The sequence below is a fragment of the Schistocerca cancellata genome, chromosome 3 (genome assembly GCF_023864275.1).
Source record: "Schistocerca cancellata isolate TAMUIC-IGC-003103 chromosome 3, iqSchCanc2.1, whole genome shotgun sequence".
NCBI lineage: Eukaryota > Metazoa > Arthropoda > Insecta > Orthoptera > Acrididae > Schistocerca > Schistocerca cancellata.
The window spans coordinates 327,853,035-327,865,841 of record NC_064628.1 but is presented as its reverse complement, the minus strand read 5'-3'; the positions used below and the strand labels follow the sequence as shown (position 1 = coordinate 327,865,841).

Genomic DNA, 12,807 nt, shown 5'->3' with positions numbered 1-12,807 from the left:
TTTTTGCGAATCGAAATTGGTGGGAATAGGAACGGTAATAGCCGGCCGAGGTGGCCGAGCGGTTCTAGGCGCTACAGTCTGGAACCGCGCTTCCGCTACGGTCGCAGGTTCGAATCCTGCTTGGGGCATGGATGTGTGTGATGTCCTAAGGTTAGTTAGGTTTAAGTAGCTCTAAGTTCTAGGGGACTGATGACCCCAGATGTTAAGTCCCATAGCGCTCATTTTTTTTTTTTAGGTATGGTAATAAGGTAAGTAAAGAATTAAAATTTTAAGTCTCGTCGTATGAAAACAATTCCGAGTGAGACTGCTGCGAATTCGTCATGAGGGACCAAAGACAGCCTCTCGTGATGCGTTTGTTTACAGTGAGAAGCGCTACAGAATGCCCACAGAGACAGTTATGTTATACAGGAAATGTATCTGCAGTTGGGAATATAAACGGAAATGCCGTGTGGCTAGGGCCTCCCGTCGGATAGACCGTTCGCCTGGTGTAAGTATTTCGGGTTGACGCCACTTCGGCGACTTGCGTGTCGATGAGGATTAAATGATGATGATAACGACAACACCACATCCAGTCCCCGAGCGGAGAAAATCTCCGATCCAGCCGGGAATCGAACCCTGACCGTTAGGCATGACATTCCGTCGCGATGACCACTCAGCTACCAGGCCCGGACGTTGTGAATATAGGCAACCTCCAACTTTAGACTGTAATGACAGTATTGATTTTGTGCCGGACCGGGACTCGAACCCGGATTTTCCATTTGTCGTTAGCAGTAGGCTTAACCATTTCGGTTACCCGTACACGCTTCACAGCCAGACCCAAACTTCCAATGTCGTTGTCCATGCGTCATTAACCTACACGCGTACACTTACTATAATTCCCGTACGGGAGAGACAGTTTAATCGGAACCTGGTATCAGCCCGTTGCCATTGCATTATCGTATTTATCGCTTTTCCAAATGTGAAAAACAGTTATGAGGTACAACACGGTCAAATGTCTAGGATTTTGCTAATATCAAGTGTTCCATGATAAAATAGCTTCCATTTAGAGGTACAACGTGGTCCACGACTGACGAAGTGTGGCTTAACCGCTCACACGTTATGTAACTGGTTTTAAAAATACACACAACTTTCCTCACTATAAAACTCTATAACTGAAGAATTAACAGAATTCTCAAAATAGATTTAATATAGTATACAACACCAGGGGCGATTCTAGAAGTCGGTCAGGGGGGGGGGGGGGCTAATGATGGAGGCGCGGAGTGTGGGGGGGCTAATGATGGTGACACGGGGGGGGGGGTTGGGAGAATGGAATATCGCTTAAAAAAAGAAGAGTTGGGGTCCTCCATCCTCCACCGACAAACTGGTTACATGTGGTGTCGCTTAAAGTAGTTTTTGGTAACTGTTTTGGAGTTCATGGTAAAAGCGTGTCTACAGACTGTGCGAGCCCGGGAAAATAGTACGATTTGATCCAGATGTCCGGCGATTTCGAAACCATTCCCTCGAATTGTGCAGAGTGTTCTTCAAACCAATAGCGAACAATTGTGTTCCAATGACATGACGCATTGTCATTCACAAAAATTCCGTCTTTGTTCGGGTACATGAACTCGATGAATGGCTGCAAATGGTCTCCATGTAGGCGAACATAACCATTTCTAGTCAGTGAACGGTTCAATTGGACCAGTAGACCCAGTCAGTTACATGTAAACACAGTGCACGACATTATGGAGTCACCAAGTGCTTCCACAGTGCCAACCGAGCGAGGTGGCGCAGTGGTTAGCACACTAGACTCGCATTCGGGAGCAGGAGGGTCAATCCCGCGTCCGGCTATCCTGATTTAGGTTTTCCGTGATTTCCCTAAATCGCTCCTGGCAAATGTCGGGATGGTTCCTTTGAAAGGGCACGGCCGACTTCCTTCCCCATCCTTCCCTAATCCGATGAGACCGATGACCTCGCTGTTTGGTCTCTTCCCCCAAACAATCCAACCCAGTCCTACATAGTAAGAGAGTAAGCCAAGCCACAGTGCCTTGTTGACAGTTCGGGTTCATGGCTTCGCGATGTTTGCGACCCACTCGAACCTTTCCATCAGCTCTTACTAAATGAAATCGAGGCTCATCTGACCAGAACACGGTTTTCCTGTCGTCAAGTCTCTAACCGTTATGGTCACGAGTCCATCGCTGCAGGCGATGTCGTGCTGTTAGCAAAGGCACTCGCGTCGGTCGTCTGCTGTCATAGCTAATTAATGCAAACTTTCGCCACACAGTCCTAGCGGATACGTTTGTCGTACGTCGACATTGATTTCTGCGGTTATTTCACTCACTGTTGCTTGTCTGTTAGAATTGGCAACCTTACGAAAACGTCGCTGCTCTCGCTCATTAATTGAGAGGCCGCTGCTTGCGCTCGTTAAGGCCGTTGTGCGTGGCGAGAGGTGATACCTCAAATCTCGTATTCGCGGTACATTCTTGACACTGTGGATCTCGAAATATTGAATTCTCGTAACGATTTTCGCAATGGGATGTCCCATGCGTCTAGCTCCACCTACATTCTGTGTTCAAAGTCTGTTAAATCCCGTCATGTGGCTATAATCACGTCTGGAACCTTTTCACACGGATCACTTCAGAACAAATGACAGCTCGGCCTGTGCACTGCCATTTTAAATCTTGTGTACGCGATACTACCGCCATCTGTATATATGCATATCGCTACCCTATGACTAGTCACCTCAGTCTATGTAGAACTCGTAATATTTATAAACGCTGCAGAAAACACAATCTCGTGTCTCAACACAGCAAAAACAGTAGAAAATACTGGAAACTGTTTATGATGTCTCTAGTGTATGTTCCTTCATGTGAATATAAAATCTTTCGCTAGACTGAAACATGAACCTGAAAACATGATACGTTCCTAGGTACACTGTGCTCCAGGTGCAACAATATCCCCAATTATCCCCTGACGGTGTACCAATCTTGCTGCGTAAAGGTAGTAGCGTGGGACGGCATGTGTACCCTGATTCTTGAAACTCCTACATATGTTGGTAATAAATCAGTTTACATCACCTTCAAAAAACTATTCGTAGATTCACGTTTTCGAGAGACAGAGTTACCCTAGAAGACATTTCGTGTATTTTGACTCAGGAGGAGAACACGGCAAGTGACATTACCCGGCTTTCGAGAAACTTCACTCAGTTGAAGAGGAGTCAGAATAAGCGAACACGTGTCTCCGCTTATCCGTAGATACTTGACTGCTTCTTAGGAAAGTTTTTGACGTTATTTACTTTTAGAGCACGTTAATATCCGACGAAATGACAGTGGATAGCGTAGCGGCGTCTCACTTTCTGCGCCCCGTGTTCGAAACCCGATTATTGTGTCATTAATTTCATTTTTTCATTAATCTACGCATGTCCGTACAAGACACGAATTTTTCTTATTAAGTCAGGAGATACAAGGCCGTTATATTAATTGTAAAATTACAACGTGGTTTCACGGTAACTGTCACATTTATCATATATTATATGTGTTTATGGTGTTTTCAGGGGTTATAATCATTTTAGATTCTCATATCTTATATTTCATTCTTATATCAATTCTTCTATTAATTCAGGTATTTTATTCCTTTGTTTATTCTTGAGGAAGATTTGGTGCATTCTCTTCGATGATACCGATCGGAAATTCCGAACACTACTACAACCGCTCGGAGGCACGTTATCCACAGTGACATTTCTTCGTATGAAATCTCGCTCGTGAAAGAAATGTCATAAACATTGCTGAAGATTTCACGCATTGGCAATAATTTCGCGGCAAACCACGCATCACGGATCACTTTACCGAACGAGTGAGTGAAGTGTTATGAAACAATGTGTGTGTAGTGTGTACAGTGACTGATAGTGAGATATAAGTGAATAATGTGGCATTACAGTGTTTAATTAGTTATTTGTAAAAAACGTATTGTATACCAGGAGTAAATCTAATGATTGTCTCCAACTAGAAGTCTGTAAATACGTGTATACGAGTTAGCTTATTTTAAATTGATTTAAATTTGTAAATACTTTGACACGTCCTATATCCTTATAAAAAGAGATCTACGGATGAGTAAAGCTACTACTACTACTACTACAATACATTATGAGTCAAGGCACATTACAGGAATTTCACTGAAAATAATTTCGTATAATTTTCTCGTTCATTTACTTTTTCAAAATCATTCACGAGAAATAAAGTTAGTAGACAAATAAGGACAACATTGTTTTAATATACACTGGAAAACATTCATACAGTAAACTTGTGCGGACATATGTAGACGAATGAGAACAAAATAATAATAATAATAATAATTCGTATTCGAACACGGGACGCATAACTGTGAATTCGCGAAGATAGCTACTTTGCTACCGCTCGACTGAACTACTTATCCTCTTAATCGGCACATAAATTACGTCGAAAAATTTGCCCGTCGTTTTCTCGGTCAGGTATCTACGGAAAAACCGAGACATGTTTATTTTGATCCCTCTTCCACTGAGCGAAGTTTCTGGTAAATTGGATTATGACATTTGCAATGTTCTCCTCATCATTACTCCTTCTACTCCATTGATGAATTTCTCAGTAGAACCAACTGATTTGTGTGTGTGTGTATATATATAAGTACAATATAACTTCTGCACAATTTCAGTGTAGTAATGTGTTCATTGTAAATAAGTGTGTGTATGTGTGTGTGTGTGTGTGTGTGTGTGTGTGTGTGTGTGTGTGTGTGTAAGTACAATCTAACTTCTGCACCATTTCAGTGCAGTAATGCGTTCATTGTAAATAAGTATTATAGTAGTTGTATTACACGTTTATTACCTTATAAATAAATAAGAAAAAGTATTCATTAAAAAATTATAATTCCTCTTGGGACCTGAGGAATGGTACATTAGCTTATTTGTCTGAGTTGTAAATATTTGTCATATATTGTTGTTTTTCTGACATGTTCTACATCCTGGAGGACCTCCTCACTACGGATCAATTGGAATGAAAGTAAATCTAATCTAATCTAATTAATTTCTGGATGCGGGTCCGTTACGTCAAACTGATACATCTATGTTTCAAGATCATCATAGAAATACACCGTTTAATGAAATCGCCGTCGACGCGAAATTGAGCATGAACTTGCCTTTACTTTGTCAGAAATTTGCTAATTGCTCCGGAAGCAGTGCGCATTCTGTAGCGGGCACATCACGCCACAGGATAGGCCTACCTTAAGGATGCATATGTCGTGCAGCAGTGAGTCGCCGTCGTAGCCCGGGTGGACGACGGCCGCCTGCAGCTTGTGTCGCGTGCCGCCCTCGTGAAGCCGTGTCGTGCCGCTCAGCACCGACAACAAGCTCATATCCCTGTGGTCAGACTCATGGTCAGCAGTCATCACACTTTCCGCTAGCAAAAAATAATCGTAATCATGTGCATAGACACGTTTTGTTCATTAAAAGAAACAGCTGAAGGGTGTCCGGCAAGCCAGGGCAAATTTGAACTTCGCGCCATTTTCTCGTAGGACGGTTGGCAGACGTGGTTTTTTCGTGTCTGTTATCTGCGATCCTTTCCATTAGTAGTCTGACAGCTTTTGTATGGTGGGCATTGTTGTTTGATGTTTATTTTCTTCGTGGAGCAGATGGCAACTGAGTAACGTATCCAAGTGATAGAAAGCTATTACAACAACAGTGAAAGTCCCACGGCAACCGTTCGTGAATAACATGTGACACTCGGAAGTAATGCTGCTCCAACGGAATCATAAGTTCTGAAGTTGATCCGGAGGTTTGAGACACGGGTTCTGTTTCAAAAGTTAAGAAAACAGGACAAACGCTTTCCGTTTGAACACAAGAAAACACTGCTGTCGTGTTCGACAATGTGGGTGTAAGCCCCAGAAAATCGATTCTCCGACGAGCTCAACAATTGGATTTATCACCTAGTTCACTGCATGAAATCCTTTCAAAAGATATGAAACTGCATTCGTACAAGATTCAACTTACGCAATAGTTGAAGCCTGCAGATCGTGGAAAGAGACATCGATTTGCTCAGTGGATCTTGGCTTGTCAAGTGGAGAACAAGAACTTCCTTAACAGAATAATTTTCTCAGATGAGGCGCACTTCCGTGTCAGTGGGTGCGTTAACAAGCAGAACTGCAGACTTTGGGATACCGAAAATCCGCAAGTGACTGTGGAAGACGAGATGCATCCACAACGGACGACAGTGTGGTGCGGCTTTTGGGAAGGAGGAGTGATCTGGCTGTACTTTTTTGAAAATGATGAGAAAGCTACCGTCATTGTGAACGGCGAGCATTACCGAAACATGCTTTCTGATTGGTTTTTCCCTCTTACTGATGAAATGAGACATGTCACACATCCCGTGAAACTATTGCTTTGCTGAATGAAAAGTTTCCTCAAAAAATTATCTCTTTGCGTGGCAACGAGGAATGGCCTGCCAGATCATGCGCTCTCACGCATTGTGACTTTTTTGTGGGGATTTGTGAAATCAAAAGTGTACGTGAACAAACCACAAACAATACACCAATTAAAGGATGAAATTAAAAGGCTTTAATCCAACCAGATATCTGTGGACGCCTCTTCGAGAACTTCAGTGAACACATTGCTTGTTGGCTGGTCATATGTAGGATATAATTATTCATACAAAAATGGGAGAAATTACCTAATGTGTTTGTAAAAAAAAGTACAATTTCAACAAATTTGGTATGTTTTATAGCACTTTAATATTCGCCCCTACTTCTCGGACACCCTCTAAATAAAGAGTGTCGGAGTATGCACACTATGTGAACAAAAGTATCCGGACACCTGGCTGAAAATGACTTACAAGTTCGTGGCGCCCTCCATCGGTAATGCTGCAATTCAATATGGTGTTGGCCCAACATTTCCCTTGATGACAGCTTCCACTCGCGCAGGCATACGTTCAGTCAGGTGCTGGAAGGTTTCTTGGGAAATGGCAGCCCATTCTTCACGGAGTGCTGCACTGAGGAGAGGTATCGATGTCGATCGGTGAGGGCTGACACGAAGTCTGCGGTCCAAAACATCCTAAAGGTGTTCTATAGGATTCAGGTCAGGACTCTGTGCAGCCCAGTCCATTACAGTGATGTTACTGTCGTGTAACCACACCGCCACAGGCCGTGCATTATGAACAGGTGCTCGATCGTGTTGAAAGATATAATCGCCATCCTCGAGTTGCTCTTCAACAATGGAAATTAAGAAGGTGCTTAAAACATCATTGTAGGCCTGTGCTGTGAATGTGCCACGCAAAACAACAAGGGATACAATCCCCCTCTATGAGAAACACGACCACACCATAACACCATCGCCTCCGAGTTTTACTGTTGGCACTACACACGCTCGCAGATGACGTCCACCGGGCATTTGCCATACCTACACCCTGCCATCGGATCGCCACATTGTGTACCGTGATTCGTCACTCCACACAACGTTTTTCCACTGTTCAATAGCCCAATGTTTACGCTCCTTACACCAAGCGAGGCGTCTTTTGGCATTTAACGGCCTGATGTGTGGCATCTGAGCACCCGCTCGACCATGAAATCAAAGTTTTCTCATCTACGGTCTAACTATCACAGTATTTGCAGTGTGTCTTGATGCAGTTTGGAATTCCTGTGTGATGGTCTGGATAGTCGTCTGCCTGTTACACATTACGACCCTCTTCAACTGTCGGCGCTCTCTGTCAGTCAACAGAAGAGGTCGGCCTGTACGCTTTTGTGCTGTACGTATCCCTCCACGTTTCTACTCCAGTATCACATCGGAAACAGTGGACCTAGGGATGTTTAGGAGTGTGGAAATCTCGCTTACAGGCGTATGACACAAGTGACACTCAATCACCAGACCTCTTTCGAAGTCCGTGAGTTCCGCGGAGCGACCCATTCTGCTCTCTCACGATGTCTAATGACTACACAGGTCGATGATATGGAGTACCTGGCAGTAGGTGGCAGCACAATGCACCTAATATGAAAAAAAGTATGTTGTTGCGGGTGTCCGAATACTTTTGATAACATAGTGTAGGTGCACGTACAGGTACAGTGGCGACAGAATTAATGAGATCCCTCGCCTCACCGAACTGCAGAGCATTTTTAGATAATATTGGAGACTGTACTGCTAAATTCTTTTTTCAGTAGAACAAAGTATCCAAAACTGTCACAAGTTAGTAGGATAATACGTGCTTTAGGCTTCCAAACGGTCTGTGTCTACATTCAGTCCACAGTGATACTGAAGTAGCTTTGCAGGATGGACTACAATAAAAGTATAAACATGTAGAAGTAGGGATGGATACACAACGAAACCCAGTTAATTTATCATTCACCGCTACAGTCACTACAACTGACAGAAGAAAAAAAGCAGGCATTAACAAGTGTACAATTCTAAAACTTTACATCCTTAGATCCAAAGGGTACAGAATCAAGTTAGCGACAAAACTTATGGGATAGAAGTTGTCTTAGGATTTCTGTAACGATAGTCATTCTGCCTGTTAGTGGCTCTTTTCAGAAGAGGTTAAAATGTTGTTTCCAGTAAGATTAAAACAGAAAACTAATGCATTCTTTCGTTTGAAGTCAGGACACTTTACCTCTAAACTAGCATACATATACGTGGAACCAGTGCATCGTTATTGTCCAAGAGATAACCAAGACAGAGAATTCGCAACGTAAAAGGCGAAGTCAGCTGGAGTTCCTGCTGGAACGAGTTTTCTGGATTCAGTAAAATAAATCTGCTATTTCCGTGTCACCCTTTAAGTTAGAATAATTCAGAATATTTAACCTAAATGACAAGAAAATATCGGGTGAATTTACCAGGATGATTCTGATCCAAACCAAGAAGTAAACCAGGTGTCACGTAGTTGCCAAATATATTCTAAAATGCTGCCAATTCTCCATTAGAATAGCGTCAGGCGGAGGAATACGGCATCTCAGCCGATGTGAATCTCGAAGCGAAGCAACTTGCTGTCAGTCTATTGACAGAGAGCAGATACCCCTAGTATAAGGCAATGAGTTTTATTCGCGTTTCTGTTACTATAATTTGGGTCTAAATCGTAGTTACGAATAATATCCAGATGTACCGACTGCAAGTCGAACATAATAAATAAAGAGGAGGAAAACTTATTTTGGAAGTTCTCTTTTTTGGTGTGGGTGTCTTAAGCAAACTGCACGCTGAAAACCTTATTCACATGTATGCGATCCGCTTTTTCAGCATCACCAGATGCTCTTAATATTATAAGTAAATGACATTTATTTTAATATTATATACTTAAACAAAAATCATTCACTCTATAAAAACCAAAGAGATGAAAAGTGTCTTCTAATCGTAATGATTATAGTATAACCACTTTGTAAATAACAGCGAGCACCGAGCGAGGTGGCGCAGTGGTTAGACACTGGACTCGCATTCGGGAGGACGACGGTTCAATCCCGCGTCCGGCCATCCTGATTTAGGTTTTCCGTGATTTCCCTAAATCACTCCAGGCAAATGCCGGGATGGTTCCTCTGAAAGGGCACGGCCGACTTCCTTCCCCATCCTTCCCTAATTCGATGAGACCGATGACCACGCTGTCTGGTCTCCTTCCCCAAACAACCAACCAACCTAAATAACAGCGAACAGCACCTGATGAATTAGCTTTGTGATTTTCAGAAACTTAAGACAGAGAGGAACCAAAGTAACAAGAAAAGTACGATAACACTATGTTTGTATTTGAAAGAAGTACCATGCGATGTTCCTTCGGACATTCATGCATCGTACGTCTTACAAACAGAGGCACAGCAATATCGTACTTACCCGCTAATATCAGGCTAGCGAATTGCGATAAAAACATCTCTCGTGCAAGTGATTTACAGTAAGTGTACGAGCGCATGTTAATGACGCATGAACAATAACATACGGGAATTTGTGTCTGGCTCTGAAGCGTGCACTGATACGTAGCTGAAATCGTTAAGGCGACCGCTCGTGAAAAGCAGAAAATCTGGGTATGAGTTCCGGTACAGCAAAAATTTTCAATCTTGTCATTCCATACTACAACTGGACTTTGCACACATTCACAGCTGTGAATACGTATGGTTGATCTAGTCGGGTATGGAACAGTTTCTTTGTTATTTCACAGATAGTGCATTTTAATTGTTGTTTATTTCTCGGTTGTTTGCTCGAGGCTATCACAATATTCATACATACACTGTTGAGGTGTAATTGTTAAAATGGTCTGCTATTTTAAATGTTACCACTCTTGTGGCCAGATCTAACTTATTGGAGGAAGCTAATAGCAATTTCATTTCATTTTGGAGACCATTGGAAACGCTAAATAACACTCTCAATATACTTACTGCGCACATCAATTTGTCTCATGAGACAATTTCTCATCGGCTATTGCTTAATTAAAAACCTGAATGTCACATAAATAGGGTAAAACCAGAAGGACAAATCAGAATGAAGACTAGACACCTCACTCTTTATACCACCATGGAATAACTTGAAACATTTTAGCACTGATAAGGCAACGGTTTAGATGAAATGATGATGATGAAACAAATCAAACATTTCGAGACGAAACCTAAACATTTCTTCATAAAGCATTTAGGTTCTGAAATCACCCCTACACAGCTAACAAACAGCAAATACGTATAACTCAAAATCTCTTCGAGTCGTTTTAAGCAATTTGGCAACCCTAGGTCGCAGTGGGGAATGTTCGCCACCTGATACTGTCGTCGTACCAGTTCCCGTGCGATGCAATACCCAACTAGCATCTTACAGTTTAATCTAACTACTCAGCAATCAGCAATGGTATAGTTTCAGGAAGAGATTAAGAAGAGAACTAAGGAGTCCACAGCTTTCAGGAAATTAATCATGACAGTTTCCATAGAATCAGTACGATTTAATCTTAGTTTGACAAGCCTTACTACATGGTAGTTGTCCAGAGAAATAGTGGTTAATTTCGATAGCATATTACTTTCTCAAGAGTGACATTTGGGGCCCTTGGAATTGGCCAACCTACGTTGCTGGTGCGGAAACATTGTAAGAACTCCGTGTTCCCGTACGTGGGCATTGAGTTACATCAGCACATCCCTGAATCTGCATCTTACAAGAAAGAGCCGCAATAGGTAAGAGCCGCAATAGGTCGTTCTGTGACACAATCGAAACTTCGCTTGTTTGTGTTTTATGTGTGTCAAATGAATTTCGCATTTAGCGAGTCCTGGTGTACAGGTTGAATTTTGCGAGTATGTTTCATTAATGTGTGCCTATGAGTACCAATATGATTTCCACGCTTGCTTGAGTGTGGAGACTTGTCTTACCAGTACACTTTGCGTGTGACTGACTGTTGTATGCCAACAGACACACGGTTTATCTTTTTATATGGGCTGCTTATCACCCTATGGCTAACAGTGTTGTTATCTCCGTTTTGAAAATGTTATTATCGACTGCTTTAGATTAATTGAGGTCACGGTGACGTGCAGGAATGGGCATCCGTTTCAGCTGAGGAATTCCTTTTTTTCCTTTTTTTCTTTTTTTCAGGAACGCCCACAACGAGACTGCGGTAAATATGTCGTGTATCCTCTCCTTACATTATTGTTATATTTGGTATCTTTAATTTGGTAGTTCACTCATGTATCGTATCGTCAAACTCGTTTGTGAATTTACGTTTTATTTTCTGTGAGAAGTATGGAATGCTTCAGTAGTAGGAGACAGTTTAGTCTTCAGGTGGTCTTTGCTTTCAGAAAGGTACGAGCCGGAAGCGATTCTTAACGGGAGAATGTTTTGGTATTCAGGCGATTCTAGCGAAGATAGTAAAGGCCTCACTGGACAAAACTTTGAGTTCTAGCGCGAAATTGCCGATTGCATTTTTTGCATACAAATTTTGTTGTTTTGTTTTGTCGGCAACTGGTTTAAGCCACTGATGCACTGAGCTAGCCAGACGGGATCCCTTTCGATGTCTTTCTTTCGGAATACAGTAACTCCCGCTATCATCTTTGTGCTTTTATTGTGTGGTTTTCGCGATGGAGGTTCGGTGTCCCCAGTGAAGCATAGAGAATTTCCTTCTCACAAACGTCAATTACATGGGCTGATTTTAAAAGTAAAAAATTGGAGAAATCAAATATGCTTTTAACTTAATTTCTTCTCAGGGAATTTAATAGTATTTGAATGTTCCTGAATTTATCAGTCCGGTTGTTATCATTGTATTGTTCTATATTTCTATTTAAGTGTCTATGATTATTCATGAACACCGCGAATAATTTTCAAACTTGAATTGAAATAATTTTAAAGAAGATACTGTCATTTCCTTCCACAGATTCACTATTTCAGTAAAAGTATCAATAATAGAGTCTAAGAATAAATTCATGAGTAGGAACTTGCAATATATTTTTTTTTGTTTATTTGTGAAGAGGGTTGCAGAACGGGGTTTAAAGAAGCACTTTCGGTGTTTCAGTGTTGCCTGCGCCAGTTTACAGTTGTAATCGCGGTGGTACCACAGCCGCCCGAATAGCGTCAAGTAGGTAGCCGGCGTTTCGAGATAATCCCTCCGACAGACTCAGGCAACGCTTCCAGCCTGTAATCCGTGTTTTATCTACGAGTATCAGCGGTTGCCTTCAGTGGCACCGCCGGCCAGTTTGTTCAAAGGCCTCCGTGGCTGCTCGCACCTGTCACGAACAGCGTCGGTATGCGACTGTTTCAGGACAAGCGAGAAGCTTTACTACAGACTCTGGAAACTCTGATGTACCTTTAATCAAACCCCTCACACATACAACACTCGAGACGGAAACATGGTCGCTGAATATGGGCAATATAATTTTGTTGTTGTC

General features: G+C 42.2%; 1 protein-coding gene across 1 annotated transcript in view; it reads right to left on the bottom strand.

Moving 5' to 3' along the window:
- The window catches only part of LOC126176292 (mite allergen Eur m 3-like), a 119,817-nt gene that overhangs the window by 53,177 nt on the left and 53,833 nt on the right, over positions 1–12,807 (bottom strand). The window contains exon 3 of the mRNA XM_049923443.1: positions 5,227–5,362. Within this exon, the coding sequence (XP_049779400.1) occupies positions 5,227–5,362 (136 nt within the window). The remainder of the gene's footprint in view (positions 1–5,226; positions 5,363–12,807) is intronic.